The 22,933-nt window shown below is 33.7% G+C and overlaps 1 protein-coding gene across 4 annotated transcripts in view; it reads left to right on the top strand.

Annotated features, from left to right (window-relative positions):
* PTBP3 (polypyrimidine tract binding protein 3) overlaps positions 1 to 22,933 on the top strand; it is a 131,968-nt gene that overhangs the window by 70,504 nt on the left and 38,531 nt on the right. For all 4 annotated transcript variants that reach the window (XM_037798446.1, XM_037798445.1, XM_037798444.1 and 1 more), the window contains 5 exons: positions 4,455 to 4,624; positions 9,624 to 9,770; positions 17,585 to 17,749; positions 19,029 to 19,139; positions 20,473 to 20,647. In XM_037798446.1, the coding sequence (XP_037654374.1) occupies positions 4,455 to 4,624; positions 9,624 to 9,770; positions 17,585 to 17,749; positions 19,029 to 19,139; positions 20,473 to 20,647 (768 nt within the window). The remainder of the gene's footprint in view (positions 1 to 4,454; positions 4,625 to 9,623; positions 9,771 to 17,584; positions 17,750 to 19,028; positions 19,140 to 20,472; positions 20,648 to 22,933) is intronic.

The following is a 22,933-nucleotide window of genomic DNA, read 5'->3' as shown; positions in this document are numbered from 1 at the left end:
AGATTCAATGCAATTTCAATCAAAATTTCAACAGCCTACTTTGCAGACTTGGAAAAGCTAGTTATCAAATTTATTTGGAAGGGGAAGATGCCCCAAATTCCAAAAAATGTTCTAAAAAAGAAAAATGAAGCAGGAGGACTTGCACTCCCTGACTTTGAAGCTTATTATAAAGCCACAGTAGTCAAAACAGCATGGTAGTGGTACAAGGATAGAAATATTGATCAGTGGAAGCGAATTGAGAATTCGGAGATCAACTCCCAGATTTACAGTCTACGGATCTTTGATAAGGCCCCCAAAACCACTGAACTGGGCATAACAGTCTATTCAACAAATGGCGCCGGGAGAGCTGGGTATCCATATCCAAAAGAATAAAAGAGGACCCCTACCTCACAACCTACACAAAAATTAACTCAAAATGGGTTAAAGACGTCAATATAAGAGACAGTACCATAAAACTCCTAGAAGATAATGTAGGGCAACATCTTCAAGACCTTCTTTGTGAAGTCATTTCCTAGACCTTACAACCCAAAGCACAAGCAACAAAGGAAAAAATAGATAAATGGGAACTCCTCAAACTTAAGTATTCTGTCCCTCAAAGGAATTTGTCAAAAAGGTGAAGAGGCAGCCAACTCAGTGGGAAAAAATATTTGGAAACCATGTATCTGACAAAAGACTGATGTCCTGCATTTATAAAGAAATCCTATAGCTCAATGACAGTAGTACACTCAGCCCAGTTATAAAACGGGCAAAGGATATGAAAAGACAGTTCTCTGAAGAGGAAATACGAATGGCTAAAAGCACATGAAAAAATGTTCAACTTCACTAGCTATTAGGGATATGCAAATTAGGGCCACAATGAGAAGTCATCTCACACCAATTAGATTGGCTGCCATTAAACAAACAGGAAACTATAAATGCTGGAGAGGATGTGGAGAAATTGGAACTCTTATTCATTGTTGGTGGGACTGTGTAATGGTATCGCCACCCTAGAAGACAGTCTGGCAGTTCCTTAGAACTAGATATAGAGTTCCTTTTCGATCCAGCAATTGCACTTCTCGGTATATACCCGGAAGATCTGAAAGCAGTGGCGCATACAGATATCTGCACGCCAGTGTTCATAGCAGCATTATTCACAATTGCCAAGAGATGGAAACAACCTAAATGTCCTTCAACAGATGAGTGGATAAGCAAAATGTGGTATATATACACAATGGAACCATGTGGCAGTAGGAAGGAATGATGTTGTGAAACATATGACAACGTGGATGGACCTTGAAGACATAATGCTGAGCGAAATAAGCCAGGCACAAAAGGAGAAATATTGTATGTTGCCACTAATATGAACATGGTGAAAAATGTGAAATAAATGGTTTGTATTGTAGAATGTAGGGAACCTAGTGATAAACAGCTACTAGTGAAGGGGGAACTACAATCTAATAAGAACAGATAAGTTATGGAGGGTAAACTTAATGTTCTGGGAATACTTGGGAACGACTATGGTTTGTTAATTTTTGGGGTATATGGTAGGAATATATTTGCACTAATGTAGTCATTTTAGGTTGTTTTCCTTTTTTGGGGTTATAGTCTATTTTCTTGGGGTAGGGTAGGAACATGTTGGAAGCATTGTGGTTATTTTAGGTTATTTGTTTTTTCTTATTCCTTTGTTTTGGTTTTGTTTGATGTGTTGTTTTATTGTTTGTTTTTTAAATTTTTTGATAAAGTTAAAAAAACTGTGAAAAAGTAAATGAACAATAGGGGGAGGAGGGGAATGGAATGTTTTGGATGTTCTTTTTTACTCTAATTTTTATTTTATATTTTGGAGTAATGAAAATGTTCAGATTGTGGTGATCAATGCATAATTTAACTGCTTGTACACTTTGAAGGATTTTATGTTATGTGACTATATCTCAAGAAATAAAATAGCATTTTAGAAAAAAATAAAGGCTAGACCTAGTATACTGTTGATCGCTGTGTAGGCATTGTATCTGTCAGGCATTTAAAATGTATTATCTAATTTAATTTTTAAGATCTGTTATATCCATACTACAGATTAAAGAATCTGAGGTTCAGTGATGTCAAGTAACCTGCCCCAATAACATAGCTAGTAGCTGGTGCAACAGAATGTCTGATTTCATGGCCCAACCTCTTTACATAGCCCAGGCATTTTTATAATGCAGACCTATTAAATGTCTAAAATGGTGTTTTATAATTGCACATTTCTTGATGAAAGTTTGTCTTGCTAGGTTTTTGTATTTGATGATGCATCACACCTGGGAGCTCAGATAGTTTGTTTGGATATTCATTTTTTTTTTCAAACATAGTTTTATATAGATTATAACTATCTCTGTTAAAAAAAAAAAATCTGCTTTCATTCATTTTTCAATGTTCTTGGTAAACTTAGAGGAGTCATTGCAGCGTTTAAGATGTTTTTCCAGTCTTTGATTCCTTGTGCTGGTAAGAAAGTCCATAGTGGTGGTACTGTTGTCTAGCCATTTAGTCCTACATGTAGACACTCCCTGCTCAGTTATCACTCCTATCCCGGACACCAATATTCGGTGTTTTGGTCTACGGTCACTGTCTCATTTATTATCATTGCAATCTGTATAAGCCTCCACGTACTTTGAAAATTTACAAAGTCTGTGTCAAGTTGCTTTCTTTCTTCTAGGGAAGATGAGACACTACGATTTTTATGGCAAAAAAATAACTGGCTTTTAGAGTTTACCATGAATAATTTTTTTTTTCAGTTGCTAGCTCTTAACCTCTATCTTAATCTGTTAAAATTAATTTGAAAACACAACATATTTGTATGACACTCTAATGAGACAGTATAACTGAAAACAATTTGAAAACTGGAAACTGTGGCACATTTTCTCTTTTTGGAAGCTTATCAGACATTTTAGGACAGCATAGAGACATGATACAGTATTTAGTTAGGTTGGTATGAAGTTGGATCAGAGGGGGTATATTGAGACCCCAAGGAAGAACAGAAAGGGAGAAGGTAATACTGAGAGTAGAGATAAGAAGAATGCAGTCAGTCCATTTGGAGGGAAAATAATCAGTATTTCTTGGTGATTGGTGAGATAGAGAAAGAGAAGAAATATGTTAATTAATTCATCCAGTAAATATTTGAGAGCCCATTATTTTCCATAATCTGGGGTAAGCATTTGTTGTATAAAGGCACAGACTTCTATGGACCTCTAGGAATGGATAGTCTTTTGGGCCTGGGTAGAGGTTCGTAGAGAATTTGGGAGCAGGTGATAGTTTGGGAATTATTTCAACCTATTCGAGTATAAGCAAGTTGAGTTCTGTGTCACAGATACACCGCAAAATGTTGCCATATTTTATTTGGCCCTCATGAAACTTACTTAAGATCACAGGCATCTGATTGTAACGTTCCATGAGTGTTCAGAGAAACAGTAATTTTAAAAGTTTGGAAAGATTCTATTTTTCTTTTAATACTTGTAAAGATGGTGTTTAGTATTAACAAAACCATTGTAATGAAACTTTTGGCTTTCAGATAATTTGCATTCAACCTTACATAGTGCTATATTGAGAAGAATAACATTTATGAATCTTATATATTTACAAACTTGAATATTCATCCCAGTCTTGTCAACTCTAGTTATTATCAGTGTTAAAAACAATAGGATTTAAATTAAATTCATTAGTTCTGGGCTTATGAATTTCTTTATTTTATAGCAGTGGTTCTAATCCACTTTGGGGTGGATTAGAATCACCTGGATGGCTTGTTAAAAGACAAGATTATTGGGTCTCAACCCCAGAGATTCTGATTCACTAGACCTGGTTTGGAACCAAAATTTTGCTTTTCCAACAAGGTAATACTTATATTGAAAACTACTGTTACATAGTAAGGAATAAGAATATCCTAGGGACCCCTAGTTTGGCTTCTGAAAAATACTTAAAAAAATAGATTGATAGAACATACAATTCCTAAGAAATAAAGTTCATTTTCATAAACATATAACTCAAATACAAGTCTCTTGGGGTGTGACAAATATAAAATTTCTGTCATAGTCTTTCCTAAAATCTTTTGTTCTAATTACACACATTTATTTATTTAACAATAAAGTAAATTAGAAAGATATCCTCAAAAATACATTTAAGACGTTATAAATAACGTTCTCTCTTCACAACAAAAAAAGTATTTAGGGATATTTGAAATAATGTAATTCATTTACACCAGTACTTTTGAAGTTAGAAATCAGAATTTAATTTTTAAAAAATTTAATACTGGCAATGAAAAACCAAAACCTGTTCATTGAAAGATTGATGGTTGTTTCCCACTACCTCTCTTCCTTCCATCCTCCCAGCCCCATAATTCCTGAATTTCAAAACTTTAAACTGTTATTGAGGATCAGATGTGACAATACGGTTAATGTGTTATATCAACCTTAATTAGTTTCAGTAACTTTAAGAAATCTTATGTTTTCTAGCTAATGGGAATGACAACAAGAAATTTAAAGGAGATAGAACTCCCTGTTCACCTTCCCGTGTTCTCCATCTTCGCCAAATTCCAAGTGATGTCACCGAAGCAGAGGTCATATCATTAGGTCTACCATTTGGCAAAGTAACTAATCTTTTGATGTTGAAAGGAAAAAGCCAGGTATGTAATATTTGATTATCAGCAGGTGTTAATATTACAGATGATTTTTATTTCCTTGAACTGTTCTGTATTTTCCATATTTGATTTTATAAAGACAAATTAGTTTTTGTTTTTTTTTAATTTTTATTCTGATAGCATATATACAACACATTTTTCCATTTTAACCATTTCATGTATATAATCATAAATTAGGTTTTTTATTTATTTTGTTTTTTTAGTAAAATACTTTCCATTTTATTAAATTTTAGTAGTTTTCATTTTTTAAAATGCAATTTTATTGAGATATATTCACACACCATGTAATCCATCCAGAGTATACAGTCCGTGGCTCACAGTGTCAATTGTCTTCCATTGCAACAATTTTAGAACATTTTCACTACTCCAAAATAGAGAAAAAATTAAAAAAGAACACCCGAAACATCCTATACCCCTTGTCCCCTCCTATTATTTATGTATGTTTTTTACTTTATTTTATTACTCATCTGCCCATATGCTGGATAAAGGGAGTGTTGGTCGCAAGGTTTTCACAATCACACAGTCACACAGTCACACAATAAAAGCTGTAGAGTTATACAGTCATCAGCAAGAATCAAGTCTACTGGATTGTAGTTCAACAGATTCAGGTATTTCCTTCTAGCTATTCTAATACACTAGACACTAAAAAAGAATATCTATGTAATGCATAAGAATAACCTCCAGAATTGCCTTTCAACTGTATTTGAAATCTCTTAGCTACTGAAACATTATTTTGTTTCATTTCTTTTCCCCCTTTTGATCAAGAAGGCATTCTCAATCCCACATTGCCAGGGAGACTTACATTCCTGGGAGACATGTCCCACATAGTGGGGAGGGTAGTGAGTTTATTTGTAGGTTGGCTGCGAGAGAGAGGCCACATCTGAGCAACAAAAGAGGTTTTCTGGGGGTGACTCTTAGGCATAATTATAAGTAGGCTTAGCTTCTCCTTTGCTGGAATAAGTTTCATGGGGGCTGGCCCCGACATTGAGGGCTTGACTTAAATTGGGAGTCCCTAATGCTTGTGAGAATATCAGAAATTCCCCAGGTGGGGAAGTTTAATGTTTCCAAATTTTTTCCAGTCCCTCAAGGGGACTTTGCGTGTATTTTTTATTATTTTCTGCCTAAAATACTCCGGGATGTATCAGCGTTATTACATTAACCTGTACAGAATAACAAAATCTCATTCCTATTCTAGGTTACATGTAATTATGTTGTTTAAATAAACTGACCATTCAGGTTAAATTAGATAGTGTGCTACAGAGAATATAAATTTTGTGCCAAATAAATAAAAGTTAAAACTCAGGAGTAGATGTGACTGTTATAAGAATTTACAATCTAGGAACCTTTACAATAAGCCTTATTGAACATTTCTGTACTGCTGCATCGTGGATTGCCCAATCTCTGCCCACATTCTGTCCCCTGAAAATCTGTGCCCTTGAATTCAGTTCTCAGCATTTGCTCTTTATAGTTAGTTTATATTAATGAGGCCTTACAATATTTGTCCTTTTGTTTCTGGCTTATTTCACTCAACATAATTTCCTCAAGGCTCATTCACCTGTTTGCATGCTTCACAACTTCATTCCTTCTTGCACCCACTCAAATATCCATTGTATGAATGAATACACCACAGTTCACCCTTCCATTCAACCATTGATGTACCTTAGGCCTCCTCCATCCATTGCAGATCATGAATACTGCTGCCATAAATACCAGTGTGCAAATGCCTGTTCACGTCCCTGCTTTCAGTTCTTCCGAGTATATACAGGATCATATGGCAACCCTATACTTAGCCTCCTGGGGAACTACCATGCTGTACTCCAGAGGGGCTGCACCATTTTACTTCCCTACCAACAGTGAATAGGTACCTCCCTCTCTCCACATCTTTTCCAGCACTTGTACCTTTCTGTTTATTTTTTAAACACTTTCATTTACACACCATACAGTCCCTCCTAAACTAACAATCAGTACCTCCTAGTATCATCACATAGTTATGCATTCACCACCACAATCTACACGAGAACACTTCTGTTTCTTCCACAAATAAAGAAGAGGAAAAAATTAAAGATTAAAGAATGAAAAAATTTAAAAAGGGAAAATAACAACAACCAGAATCCCATACCCCTCCCTTATATCCCTCTCTTTGACATTTAGCTTTGGTATATTGCCTTTGTTACAATTAATGGAAGAATATTACAGTGTTACTGTTAACTATAAACCCTAGTTTGCATTGATTGTATTTTTTCCCACATACTATCCCAAAGTAAATTAGGTTTTCAAGTAGGGTTGTTTGGGTTTTTTTTTCTTTGGTTTGATGGGAAGCAACAACAAAAATAGGAAATAGGATTATCTCTTAACCTATTGACTTGTGTGTTTTTTACTCCCTAACAATAAACATAATTTATAATCTTAATTATAGGATGGTTTATGAAAATGGCTCGATGATTATGAGTATACCTTGCTAGAGAAAGAGAAAGGAGGTAAATTATACCTCATTTGCATAATTAAAAACAATTACATTTTCCAAAATCTAGATATAAATATACAGTACATTTTTTGTTGTAGAATTAATATGTAGCTTCTTTAATAATTTGAAAGAGACTTACGTTAGGGGTTCTTACAAGTTAATGGATTTTCTTAAGATGAGTAACATAAGAAACTTTCCTGCTTTTTTGGTAACCATGACAAAATGTAATTCTTGTCAAGTTGATGTTGAATACTCATTTGCATTCTTCTTGCACCTCAGACCCCACTGGGATGAATTTTTTGCTTCTTTCCTAGGGATTTGGTTTTCCTGAAAGTGTTTTGCACTGAGGGCAATAGATCTTGCCCCTGGGTTATTTGTAGAACGTTGTAATGGATTACTGTGATTCTTCTATTTAAATAAGATTTTTTATTGAGTGATAAATGTTGGGCATGAAAGAGATTGAGTGATATCTGATTCAGTCTCTATTTGATTATTCCCATTTAACTCAGATGAGGTTACTGCTTACTGAGACTCTGAGAAGTTAAATAACATGTTTAAGTATTGGCCCTTATTATGTTTACGTATTTCTTTTAATCTGTTGCATGCCTGCCACTTAGTCTTTTATGTTAACGTGGTTGCTACTATTGAGAATGGTATGGTTTGCATGACTTGAAAGAGCCAGCATGGCCATGTCTAATGGCCAGTTGCCAGTGCAGCAGGTGGCAATATCACTGTTTCTTTTGTCTGCCTTCCAATTTTTTAGGTTTTTATGTTTACCTGTAGTGCCGAGTGTAATTGTTATGCTTATTGCTTATCTTTTGTTCATAAATCTTGTTTAGAAGACATCTCTTACTAATATACTTCAGCAAGAGATTCTGATGTGAAGAAACTAAAAGACTTCACTGGAAATATTTGTCATCATTAGCCTTTCCCAGAGCACTTGGAAGTGGAGTGTTGGAGGCAGACTAGGGGGTTATTTCATCTGGATAGTGACTTCTTGTTGGCTCTTTCATGATTTCCACATTATGAAAATTGAACCCTTTGACTGGAAAAGCTGGAAGAAGCCTCAGTCAGTGCTTCATTTTTAGAACTTATTCAGCATTTTAAAAAAACATAATTCCTTTACTGGACATCATCTGGAAAAATTTCTTTTGACATATGAACTTTTAGATTTTATGTAGATGACATGATAATGTGTATCAAAGATATTGTTTAGCTTTTCCTTTGTGTGATCTGTTGGAAATTTAGTCAATTCTTAACATTTAGCAAGGAGTTAGCAGAAACTGAGGCTCTCGCCCCATATAGTGAATATTACAGTAATGTTTAAAACTACTGTTTTGAAAAAAAAAATGTTTAAGAACCAGATATTAGAAAATATTGTCATAGCTTTTTTTTAACCTTGATCATTTTTATCCTCTTCGAAAAATTAGAAAATGTGTATTATTGCTGCAGTTGGATAGTGGGTTGGAGTGAATCATTTGGACATGTTTGTACCTTTTAGATAGTATAAATGACTGTTTTGTCCCTTTAAGATCGTAGAACTTTGTTTACTTATTTATTTGTTTACATATTCTATTTGTTTACCATGGATGGTTGGAGTTGTTTGTTTATTGGTAATAGTTAATCTACTGTTGAGTGACTAATATCAGTACTTCATAAAATTTGTTGGTTCAGTTAATACGTTTAATTAATTCAGTTGTGACATTTGATTGATGCATTTAAGCATCATATTTAACATTTGACAAGTTAGTATTCCCTTACTGTAGAAACATTTGTGGAATGTTTTTTGTGGAAACATTTGGCAAGTAAGGTAACTAAACAATAGAATAATTTGATTTATAGGTATTTGTCATTTTCTGTGTTCAATAAATTTTGTTAATAAATGCATATCTATAAAGAAATTGTAAATGTTTTATACATAATTTGAAGTGGTTGCTGTTTGCTTGCTAATTAAATGCTCTAACCGTGGTAAAAATAATCGCATTATCTAAAGAATTGGTGTTGGTTTGGGTGAAGAGTTGTTTTTCTGTTGATAAATTTCTGCATTTTAAAATTGAGATGTTCTTCTAGGTAGTTCTGAGGGCTCAGAATAGTTAGTAAATTTCTCTTTTATTTGTCTAACCAGCCACTAAGTTCTTCTTCACATACCCTACGATCATCCACAGTGTACAATCAGTTGTTCACAGTACCATTGTATAGTTGTGCATCCATCACCAAAATCAATTTTTGAACATTTTCATTACTCCAAAAGTAAAAAATAAAAATACAAGTAAAGAAGAACACTCAAAACATCCCATCTCCCCCATTATTCATTTAACTTTTGTTCCTATTTTTCTACCCATCTGTCCATACACTGGAAAAAGGGAGTGTGAGCCACAGGGTTTTCACAAAAGTTTTTTCACCCCTTTGGGGACTATATCTTTTCTGTTGAGAATGCATGAGTTAGAACAAAGTAGAATGGCAAAATAGTTCTTAACTATCAAAAATATGAGCTTTCACTTCATCTTTTGCTTATTGCAGGCTTTCTTAGAAATGGCTTCTGAGGAAGCTGCTGTAACTATGGTGAATTATTACACTCCTGTTACTCCTCACCTACGAAGCCAGCCTGTTTATATCCAGTATTCCAATCATAGAGAACTCAAGACTGACAATCTGCCTAATCAAGCTGTAAGTATTAAAGGCAGTTTTAAAATGATTAAAGAGTACCTGGTATAGTAACTTAAAATTAATTTTCTGTACTTTTCATAGGAAAAAAATCTTTTTTTTTTTTTTTTGTCTGAAGACACTTTATTAGTAAGGATTGTGTATGCAAATTCTTTCCCCAAAACTTAAGAATAAGAAAACAGTGCTGTTTAGAAACATTTGAAGTTATGGTGCTAGAAATGGTTGATAGTATTATTTTCCTTGAAACTTTGTTTTCACAATAAAAAAAGGAAAAAAAATTTTATGATGTTACCTCTTAACTTCATAAAATCTCAATTCTAAATGGAACTTTAGAAGTCATGTATTTCAATCCTTTCTTTTTACAGAAGATATAGCAAAGGCATTGAGAAGTTGAGTGACATATTGTGACATTAAGTAGCTGAATTTAAGATGTTAATAAGAACTTGTGTAGAATTATTCATTAAATGATTGTTTTGACTCTTCAAGATGTATATGGAATGTAGGATATCAACATTTCTTACTCATTTTCCTGTTTTTATTTTTATATAGTTCATGTTGAGTCTTTTGTATTTCTGGAGGTTCATTTTTAAGTATTAAAACAGTAATTTGAAGTACTTAAGGTTAGAAAAAATTTATTCACAAACAAGTGCATTTTAAGAAAGGGCTTTCTATTATGTAAAGAGCAAGTTTGGCCTCTGTGCTATTGCTCTAGGCAAAGAATTCCTCCAGTTCTTTGATACTGTGTTGAAAGGCATTATAATACAAGCTGCTGAGTTTAAATTATAGTTTTCCACATTGTTAAAACAGAGATATTTCTGCACATAACCCTTAACTTGTTTAAAGATAAATTAAAGGCATATGATACACTATATAGTATGATACACTATATAAACTTAGTGTAAATGAAGTATTAAGTATTTTAAATATAATTTTTTAGATGAAAAATTGCCTTATAAATTATAAATAGAATACCTGCTCATGGTAAAACAGTCAAACAATCCAGAAAAGTAAAAGGAAAAAAGCACACAAAAACAAATCCAGTTACCCAGAAATAACTAACAACTAGTACTAACAGTTTAGTGTGTATCCTTCTATGTTCAGGTATGTTATTATGTCTGTATACATGTCTATACAAATGGAATACTGACATTATGAAGCCTTTTCTTTTTTTCTCTATGACATGTGATGGGTTGTTTCATGACAACAAACATAGAGTTACTTCATAATTTTTTAATGATTGTATTGTACCCCCTTGTGTAGGAGAGATACATAATTTATCCAGTTTCCTACTGATAGACGTTGAAGTTGTTTCCAATTTTATGCTTTTATAAATAGTACAGCAGCAACATTCTCACAATGTATATCTTAGCACACTTATTAGGTACATTTCTGGCAGTGAAATTGCTGGGACAAAGCATATGCATATTTTATATTTTGATATATGTTGCACAGTTGCTTTCTGGATAAAATACGTGTCAACGTTAGGCTGCCACTGATAAAGTATATGCAAGCAGTTTTCCTGTCTATATTTGTTAATATGATAGTGAGATATCTTATTTTTACTTTAATGTGATAATTTGTAAAGTCAAACAACCTCTGACATATGTTTGATTGTATTTGTTTATTATATCAACTATCTGGTCTATTACGTATTTCAGGTATTTCTTACTGTTTCTTCTCTTTTAAAGTTGTTTATGATGATTTCTGCTATTAGAGGTTTTAAAAAACATTTTTATACATATAGTCAAATCTGTTAAAATTATATTATTGTTCCTGTCTTTGGAGCATGCTCAGAAAGGCCTACTACACCAAGATTAAGGGAAAAAAAAAATCTGTTTTCTTCTTATATTTTTATGTTTTCATTCTTTTTATTTTGATGATTAAGTCTTTGCTCTATCTGGAATTTCGGGGGTGTAGGTATTGATGGTAGGGCATCGATCTTTATTTTCCCCTTCATTATTTACTGAATGACCCACTTTTTATCCACAGATGTGAAACTAGTCCTTTATGATATTCTAATTTTCCATATACATGCTATTCCTACTTACAACATGCATATGCTGCTTGCATGTCATATGATGTGCACTCATGTGTTGTGCTGCTTTTACACTTTGTGCAATCTGGATTAGTTTCTGGATTCCATTCTGTTCTGGTCCTGTTTCAGTGTGCCTTATAGCTCATTATGTAGTAAGGCGAAGCTCTACTCATTGCTGTCTCTTCAGAAGTTTATTGGCTAATTTTTCTTGTATATTTCTCCAGGTGTACTTTAGAATTATTTTGATAACTCCTGCCCCACAAAAAAACACAAGTAGGGGTTGGGTTTATTTTATAGGTTAATTTAGGAATGATTAGTGTATTTACTTTGCTCTCTGATCCCTTTAAGGAAGAAGTTATAGTTTGCTTTCCTTTATGTCTTTCAGTAGAGTTTTAAATTTTCCTTCATATAAGTCCACTAGTTTGCTTATTATTGTGATTCCTAAGTATGTTAGTATATTGGAGAAGGAAAAAAACAATAAAATTCTTAAAGATTGGATTATTCCAAAAGGAAACAGTGCGAAATCTCAGTTTTGCTTGGCAACCAAAATCAGTCCAAATGACCTAGTTTATTCTTAGGTAGCCTTGATTTCTTCTCTTTCCATTTTGTTACTTTTATGTAATTTTTATGCATGATGTTTAATAAAATATAATAATTTTTCTTTTATTTAAGGTCACATACCAAACAAATAAAAATTGAAAGCATTTATTTGTATATATAAAAGGTACCAGGTGTTTTTTTATTCTGATAGTCCCGGAGAGCTGATGAATTAATGTTTCATTCTCTTTTGTTCTCTGAATAGCAAAATATCCCAAAACATGCCCATCACTTCTTTTCCAGTTTATGGAAATACTTGCCAGAAGGTCAGGTGACTATCAAGTATTTTTATCTCCTTGATTTAAATTAAAAGTATAGCTCTGAAATTTAGATCATATTCTGACAGCATTTGCGAAATTGTTGTATTAATAGCAGTTATTATTGTGTAGAAAGTTTCCCTTGATCTTGTGGGTGGAAGTTCATAAATCTGCAAAGAGATGATCATGGAAGAATTTTCTCTAAAAACTTTTCCCTAAAACTCATCGCACTGAACATTAAAGATCTGTGTATTTTATTATGTTAATTTTCATCTTAGGCATAGAAATGCCTTCTACATATTATCTAGGCATGTTTAAATTTTAATAAAATCTTTGTTGGTTTTCCAACCCATGATGTATTTCCTATGTTAATAGTTAATGTTGCCCATACATTCCAAAATGATCTCTATAATAGGAATTCTGCTGCCTCACAATTTTAAGCATCAGATACACTTTCATGTCAAGAAGGCATTTCTTGTTTGTTTGTTTTTTTTACCTAAATGTTTTTGCCTAATTAAAAATTGGAACCACAGAGTTATAAAATAAATCTGCTTTTCAGGTGTTATTTTCTCAGATTTTTATTAACTTCTAAGCCTTTCTTGATTGCCTGCTACTTGGAGAGCTTTGTACTCAATTCTCTGTGAAGTACCAATACAGAGTATATTGTAAACTATGATTAGGATAATAAATACTATGGCTTCTCTCATTTCTCTACTGTGATATCTCTTGTGCCAAAGAGAAGAGGGTATTTATTGTGAAATAATTACAATAATAACAAACTAGCAACTTCCAGCACTTCTATGGAATTATTTGATAAGGGTTGTTACAATGATTTGCAGAGGATATGAAATAAAGAGTCAAAGTGGTTAAGTTTCCTTATTATGCAGCCTGTTTTGATAAGATGTAGTCATTTTAATCTAAGAGGAATAGGAACAGTTATTACACTTAGAATCTCCCATGATAATGTCTTTTCCTAGACATTCTAGAGCTGTGGTGTCCAATATGGTAGTCACCAGCTATTAAATTTAAATAATTAAAATAAGTATAATTAAAAATTCAGTTCCTTACTATCCACATTTCAGCAGCAACATGTGGCTAATAGCTATCATCTTGAATGGTGCAGAAAGAGAACATTTCCATCATCACAGAAAATTCTATTGGACAGCATTGTTTTATATCTTCCATGTTTCTACTTGTTGAATGTATGGAATACAGTTAAAATAACCTCTTCAATGTCCTTGTCTATGAATTCTAAACCATGTCAGTTCTGAGTCTTTTTTTCTTAACTGATTTTTCCCCCCAAATTATGGGCTGGAAATGGAAGTCTGAGCCAGTTTTCAAACATTTGAAAGCAGATACCCCTCCCCTACCCCCTTTTCCCAAATAAAATCTTACTGGGGAAACCAGTATAAAACAGATGAAACTGCTATGTTTGAAGTGGGATTGAGGAGCTCAGAATCCCACACTTGACTTTATGAGAGCACAGTTTTGAAAATCATTGATATAACACATTCAAATAAGTATTCATATTCTTCTCAAAGATGGTGAAACTTTGGAAATTGAACTTTTGGTAGTTTGTGCATTACCTGATGTAATAAAATCTCCGTGTGGCATAAAAAATGCTTTTAAAAGGGTTGTCTGTGTATAAGTACAAAAGAGGAAGTTATTCCCACGATAAGCATATGGAAAATAGACTGTCAGTTTTCCAGGAGATACTTATTTTAATGTTATCTATTAAAGCAAAATGTTTAAAACTATTCAAATATCTTAAATTAGAAAGATAGTATAATAAATGCAATAGTAAAGACTCACTAAAGATTGCAATCATTTAGATGAGAATAGATGTTTATAATCCAAAATAAGATATAAAATACTGTGATCTTTAAAATTGCAACTGAAGATTATATGTAAAAGTGAAAGTAACTACATTAAAGTGACGGGATTTTTCATTTTGTTTCATGGATTTTTACTAATTATCACTAGTCTTAAATAATAAATATGGAAAAAAAGATTGAGGAAGACATGCACTTAATTTCAGTACTCATTAACTATGCTTTTATCCTTCAATTTTTCCTCCTTTCACCTCTTTCATTTTTAAATAGTTTTTTGAAATTTTGAGAAAATCACAAATTCATAGAAGAATTGCAGGTACAGTACAAAGAACTTTTGATTTCTGGAACTATTTGGGAATAAGTTGCCAGCTTGGTGCCCCTTCATCCTTGACTACATTTAGTGTGCATTTCCTCCAAACAAGGACATTCTCTCACACAACCAGAATACAGCTGTCAAAACCAGGAAGTTAACATTGGTACATTACTTACCTCTTGTTCTCAGACCTTATTCAAGTTTTGCCAACTGTCCCAATATGTTTCTTAAAATAAAAGGCTCCAGTTTGATATCACATGTTCCAATTTATTGTCACTATCTTTTTAGTCTGGAGCAGTTCCTCATATTTTCCTTGACTTTCATGACTTTGATACTTTTGAACATTATAGACAACTTATTTTTTCAGGTGTCCCCCAATTTGGGTTTTTGCAGTATTTCCTTGTATGTATCAGGGTATGTATCTTTGACAGGAACATCACAGAAGTAATACTGTGTTCTCATTACATCCTATCAGATGGCACATAATTTCAATTTGTTGCATTACTGATGGTGTGAGCTTTGATCACCTGATTAAGGTGTGTTTGCCAGGCTTTTCCCCTACAAAATTATTAATTATAAAGGGGGAAAGAATACTATTTTGTGGGAAGATATTTTTGAGACAATCAATGTAAATATACAGCTCTCAACTCTTAGTTTATATTAGTATGATCTCAAGGTTCCCTATTTTTATTTTTATTTTTTTGTTACACTCTATTTATTTTGATTCTCATATTGTCCTGGATTTGATCAATAGGAGACCCTTCAAACTAGCTCCTATGTCATCCCCCCCCCCTTTTTTAATTGTGTACTTTAATGTATATACATAACAGTGATAACTTTCAATGTAAGATTTCACAAGTAGTAGAGAGCAAATCTCAAAGAATGTCATGGGTCACAGTTCTACAACTTCAGCCATTTCTATTATTGTAAAATATAACATACATACAGAAAGGTGTCATCTCTCAATATGATGCTCAGCAAGCAGTCATATAGGTAATTTTAAAAATTGTTATGGGTTACAGTTCCACAATATCAGTTCTTTCCTTATTATCAATACAAGGTGTATACAGAAAGGTGAAGACCTTCAAGGTACAATTCAGTGAGCAGCTAGAGAGCAAATCCCAAGGGATGGCTATAGGCTAGAGTGATACCATGTCATTTACCTCCTTCCAGCCATTCCAACACCCCAGCAGCCAAAAAATATATATAATTGTATAAAGTCTCAGTGTTCATAGACTTTTGTTCAATCTTGTCTTGTTTGTTGCTACTCCGTTCTCTCATTTAATCTCTTTCTCCATCTTCAGGGATGTCTAGGCGGTGAGCACCCTAACTTGTTCATATTAAAAGGGGGTGTCTACAGTATGGGGAAGGGGGCCGCGTCTGATAGTTGATCTTAAAGAGGCTGTTACCTCTGGGTTTTAGGACTTGTCTGGTATAGGAATACTCTAGTGGATTTAAGTTTCTGAAAGATAAAACATAGTGAGTGCATCTTTTATAGAATATCAGGTTGGGACTTAGGTTATTTGGTGACTACTTTTGGTAAGGGCATGGCAGGCTATGGCCAATTGGGATGTCTAGCTGGAGCTTGCGAAAGAGGAACCTCCAGGATAGCCTTTCAACTCAATTTGGGATCTCTCAGCCACTGTGACCTCAGCTTGTTACCTTTCTTTTTTTCCCCTTTTGGTCGAGTAGGCCCTGTGTCATTTTGACATTTCCCCATCATTTTGTGAACACTTTCTTGTATAAAGAATGTTCCACACTCATCTTGTATTTTTCCTGCTATTTTCCCCTGCCATTCCAGCTCTGGAACCAGACATTTTTTCAATGCATTTTGGTTACTTTTAGTGGACAATGATACAGAGAAGCTTGCTCTCTCACACCTGCTTGGGCTGTAAATATCCCATGCCAAGCTGCCTCTCCTTTGAATGACCTCTTGACTCCCTCTATCCACTCCATCCCCCTCCCACCCAACCCCCATGAGCCACCTCTTTATCTGGGAGAGCTGTCTTCCCCATACCAGGCCACCTGGAACACGTGGGCACCCTCCTGACCTCTCTTGGGCTCTGATCCTCCTAGCCAAGCATCTCCTTCCTCTAGCTGCTCTTCTCACCCTTCTCAGGCTCTGATATCCAGCTCTGAGCCACCCCAGCATATACTCCTTACCTCTTTTGGGCTCAGATTCCAGTTGCTGGGTAGCTCTTCCACATGATTGCTCTCCTCCCCTGTTTAGTCTCTGGTGCTCCATTCAAGGATGCCTTCCTATGCTGATGCCTCTATACCCCTCTCTAAAATATCACAACTCCTCTCCTCCCCCATGTTTACATTTCTGTCAGTGCCACCTAAAGGCTTTAGAACTGAATTGTTGAGGAAGGGAAGAGGAGAAAAGGGGAACTTGAATGATTTTTAAATGGTCTTTAATGTTGCTTTCACATTGTCTTTTTATTTTTTATTTTTGGATTATCTTTAAAAATTAGGAAATATCCTTTTTTTGGGCAAAATTATGTCAAAATCCCCAGCCCCCCACCCCAGCACCCACACACTGGGGCATGGATTTTTTCATCTGTCCAAGTAAATTTAAGCAACTTTCTTAAATATTATGTTATTGTAATCAGTAAGTAGATGTTTTGACTCTTGACTGATTACATTTTTATATGTGTGTGCAGAGTAGTTATCTATATTTTGATTTAACTATATTACTTCATGTTATTTTGCATCGATTAATTTTTAGGATTCATATAATGTCTCTCTGTAATCAAAAGTTCTCATTTTGCATTGTTGTATAGAGAACCCAAGCTGCATTGCAGGCCATCAGTGCTGTCCAGTCAGGAAACCTGGCCCTTACTGGAACTGCTACCAATGAAGGCACAGTCCTGCCTGGGCAAAGCCCTGTGCTCCGAATAATTATTGAAAACCTGTTTTACCCTGTTACTCTGGAAGTTCTTCATCAGGTAAGGAGGAGCACTCTTATGAAAGCAGAGTCAAATGTGACTTGTAGACTTCTGATATTTTGCATCTGAGTTTTTGAGGTGGTTGCTTTCGGTTGCTGTATTTGTTTAAATAACAAAGTTGTTTTTTTTTTTTTTTTTTAACCACCCTATTTCATACAAGAAATGGTATCAAGTAGAGATAATTCTTTGACATCTTCCTTTTTCTAAATTAAATACTGGATTAAAAAATTAGCTTTTCTGTAGCTAAGCACGAAGATGACCAAAGTATGGAATCCTAAGAAAAGCCATGGTGGTGATTGTTCCTGAGGAAAAAAATATCACTATAGAAGACATCTAATTTATCTCTATTGGGATAGGTTTGTCTTTTTGTTGTTGAGTTGAAGGAGTTCTTTATATGCTTTGGATATTAAATCTATATCAGATATATCAGATATATGATTTACAAATATTTTCTCCCATTGTGTAGGTTGTCTTTTCACTCTCTTCATAATGTCCTCTGATGCACGAAAGTTTTTAATTTTCAAAAACTTCATTTTATCTGTTTTTTCTTCTTCTACTCATGCTTTTGATGTCATATGTAAGAATCCATTGCCTGAAGATTTTCTCCTTTGTTTTCTTTTAAGCATTTTATGATTTTAGCAATTATGTCCTTGAACCATTTCTAGTTAATTTTTATAAAGGGTGTAAGGTTATTCATTACACTTTTTACCACCAGATGTTATATTATTTCATTGTTTATCTTCTTTAAAGCAGAGACTTCTGTCTCTATTTTGTTCACTGCAGAACTCCCAGTGCTTATAACACTTCCTGACATATAGTAGATGTTCTGTGAATATTTGATGAATTAACAGAGTATTTGCTTGCATCTAGTTGAACATCATTTAGTTGCTGTATCTAAAAAATCGCAAGAAGTAGATGCTGATTCACAGGGTGAAATAGTTGATTTATATCACTCCCCACTTGCTGCATTCCTATGATTTGTAACATCATTATCTCATACTGCTAATTCATTCCTATTTTAATATTGTACCATTTATAACATTCTATAAAGTTAAGTTAAACCTTTTAATGCCTGGTGTGTTCCAGGCACTATTATAAGCCACTTAGAGGTTTTGAAGGTTTTACATCTTAAGGTTAATTTAAGTCAGTTTGGTGCCAACAGTAATAGTATAGAAAATTCATTTTCATTAAATATGGGGTTATGAAGTCAAGTTATATTTATAAAGGTACTTGAGTTTTATTTTTTTCATAGCTTAAACTAATCTGAACTTTTTTCCAGATATTTTCTAAATTTGGCGCAGTCTTGAAGATTATCACCTTTACAAAGAATAATCAGTTTCAAGCCTTGCTTCAGTATGCTGACCCAATGAATGCACATTATGCTAAAATGGTAATTTTCCAGTTGTTAATGACTCATTGCAGTGATATCTGAAGGACTCTGTAGTTGTGTTTTCTTTCCTGCCCCAGTTTACTGTGTGTTCTTTTTTGTAACTAAAAATTACTACTTCTTTCTTCACGTGACATGGTTTTAGAACTCTTCATCATCCTTCAGATTCCTGGGACTCATTCCTGTTTGTCATATTTAAAGAGTTGAGCACAATACTCTTTTTGTAAACTGATTAAAGAAAGTAGAGCTATCTTTTCCCTTGTGCTTTCATTTACTTCACTTTTTTTGCCGCCATTATTTATTCCTGTTGAGTTCTAAATTGGTGAAGACGTAAGTGTTAGGAAATATGTTGCCAATTTCATGTTGTCCGTTTTTTGTACATGACTGCTTGACTATTTTGACAAAATACAAAACTTTACATGCAGTTTATGTATGTTTGACTCATTGTTCCAACCTATTGAGATCTTTTGTCTTGAATTATTCTCATTTCTTCTCAAAGATCGCACTTTGAGAAGTGTCTGGCACTTTATCAGGAACCATAACCTTTGCATTTGCTGTACCCTCTTCTCGAATACATTATTTTATACCTTTATGATGGCATACTTGTCATTAATGACGATATTATAAGTAAGTCTTTTTTGTATATTTGTTTTCTTTTTATGTGCTTTGGAATCGGGTATCTATTTTTAAAATTTTAGTATTTGTGGAAGTCATAAGTGGCCACAAATATCCCTTTGGTTAATTTTTATTACTGTGGAGGCAGGGATTGCTAGTCATTGGTCTTATATCAGAACTGACTCTAAATTTCCTTCAACTTATTATTCAAAGTATTACAAAATAAGCTTATAAGGCAAAAAAAAATAAGCGGTAGATGGGATTTTATATATGGTGGCTCTGACAAGTACCGTTTACTAAGGCTTTGTTTCATCCTAACTTAAACTAAACTGAAAAGAATTAGGATGAAATATAAAATCAGAGTAATTTTAAACCTTTGCTGTGAGCAATCATAATAATAGCTACTATTTATATAATACACAGTAGTTTTCCAATCTTTTCCATTTCTTCTTTCGTTGATCTTGCTTTTCTGGCATGTATAGGCAAGACAGGTATTATTATCCTTATGTTACAGATGAAAGAACTATGACTTAGAGGTTTTCCTTTTCTTCCTTAGGCTCACACAGTTAGTGACAGAGGTAGAAGTTAACCCAGGTGTTTGACTTTTAGTTCATTGCTCTCTGCTTTACAACTGGTTTGCACTTTGTGTCAAAGTAGAGGCTGTTGATTTATAGTTATTATTGTGTTGCCAAAACATCAGTCCCTTTCTCACATGCTTTAGGCTCTGGATGGCCAGAATATCTATAATGCATGCTGCACTCTACGCATTGACTTCTCCAAGCTCACCAGCCTTAATGTGAAATATAATAATGACAAAAGCAGAGACTTCACTCGCTTAGACCTTCCTACTGGTGATGGCCAGCCATCCCTTGAACCCCCTATGGCTGCTGCTTTTGGTGAGTAGTTCCTTTTTGGGTCACAAAACAAGTTTTGTGAAGTTAAATGTTTCATTTATTAATCTGTGTATGTCAGTTAGTCTTTTACTTCTTGGAGTCTCAGGATTTCTAAAAGAAAGCAAGAGTCATGGAACAAAATATGTTCATTAATTTATTCTTAACATTAGGAGGTTCTATTGGTTGGCAAAAAAACCCCACAATAATCATTTCTGTCCAATTAAAAGTCTTACATATATTGATTTAAATATGTTGGCTTAGAGCCAAGAGAATTTTGCAATAAATACTCTTGAAAAAAATTACTTTTCCCATTTTAAGAAATGATATTTTAAAATGAAGGCCTAAATTAATGCTATGTTCTTCCTTTATTCCAAAAAGAGGGGTTATTTGATTTGTTTTGTTCCTTATACTTCAGAGCTTCCATCTTTATCTTTACAACTTGTGTGATGTTGCATTTTTGCTTTAATGAAAATATACCCTTCTAAATTGTCTCTGCATATGTATCTTTGAAGAGCTTCCCTCCTCTTATTTAAAATTAGTTTGCAATATATTTAAACTTTTTAAATTAAAAATACCTTTATATAAAGGGAAAAGCAATGGATGACACCGTTGGATATATCTTTAGGTTAATGTATGCCTCTTTGTTTTTGCAGTTCTCAAAAGTGGTTTATTTCATAATATTTAATTTTATTATCCTTTGTGATTGATTTTCCTGTCCCAAATAACATTATAAAATATTACTGCCAAATGAGACTTTAAATAATTATTAGTTCATCTCCATTTTAGGTAGTATTGAAAAAATTCATAGCCAAATGGTTGTCCAAACTTCTCTTAAAAATAGTTTATTGCTATTTTAAAATAAAACTTCTGTTATTTTTAGCTAAAAATGTCAAGTGAACTGTTCAGTACCCATCCCTGAAACTCTGTTTTGATCTCTTTGACCAAATGTTTGTGTTTTATATCTGTTACCAGTACCTAACTTTTATGTACAATCTGGCAATACCTAAAGTCTGTCATTACCATTTCAATAGCAAATGTTAGCAACTGGGGCTAACATTCAAGTTTGCCAAACATGGATATCCAATGCAGAACTGCACTTATTGCAGTAATTGAATATAAACTATTGGTCTAATTAATATTCTGCATTGTGGAAAGAGAACATTTTAAAAATATGGTTAAGAATTTTGGTTTCTGAATATAAAATATCAGAATGTTCATGTCCTTTTTCTCATTGTGGTTATTAATAAATCCTTAGTCATTGCCAAATAATATCTACATCCTAAGATAAATTAATTGAACAGAGAGCAATGCTGTTTATGTATTGGGTGAAATATATAAATTCTGCCTCTCACTAATATTTGATACGGCTCACTGTTCTGTCCTGTATCTCTTGGCTTCTGAAACACCACATACTCTCCTGACTTTGTTCATACCTCATTGGCTGCTCTCTCTGTATCATTTGAAAGTCTCTTTAAAGGTCACCCTTTCAGATTCCTAGGGCTGAATTGTAAGCCCTGTGCCTGTTTTAGTGATATACGTTATACCCATAGAAAAGCTTTTAAAACTTGTAAATATATTTTCAAACACCCATGTAATTACTGTACAGGTTAAGGAAGAGACTATTTATGCATACTGAAGAAACACCCTCTTTGCCCCTCCCCAGTAGTTGTGTTTCACTGTCTTTGCCCCAGGGTAACCATAGTTCCAAATTTGATGATAATCATTCTCTTATGATTTTTCTTTGTTTGGTTTTGTCTATTTATCTGTTTTCTAAACATTTGAGAGTAGGTTATAAACCTTGTGCTTTTCACTTTCTTGATAATTTCCTATGATGAGTTTAATTTTAATGAAGTCTCATTTATCTACTCTTTTGTTGTTTGTGTTTCAGTATAAAATCTTAGCATCCATTGCCTAATGCAAAATCTTGAAGATACTTCCTTATGTTTTCTTCTAAGAGTTTTATAGTTTTAGCTCTTATTTTTAGGTCATTGATCCATTTTGATGTAATTTTTCTATGTGGTGTAAAGTAGGTATTCATTTGCATATTGTTATCAAATTTTCCCTGCATCATTTCTTTCCCTCAATGACTGGATTTGGCACCCTTGTCGAAAATCACTTGGCCATGGGTGTATTTCTGTGCTCTGAATTCTGTTCCATTGGTATATATCTGCTGTTGTCTGGTACTGTTTTGATTACTGAAGATTTGTAATATATTTTGAAACCCAGAAGGGTGAGCTTTCCAACTTTGTTCTTCTTTTTCAAGATCATTTGGCTATTTAGGGTCCATTG

The sequence above is a fragment of the Choloepus didactylus genome, chromosome 10 (genome assembly GCF_015220235.1).
Source record: "Choloepus didactylus isolate mChoDid1 chromosome 10, mChoDid1.pri, whole genome shotgun sequence".
NCBI classification, from domain to species: Eukaryota; Metazoa; Chordata; class Mammalia; order Pilosa; family Megalonychidae; genus Choloepus; species Choloepus didactylus.
This window is presented reverse-complemented; position numbering and strand designations above follow the sequence as displayed.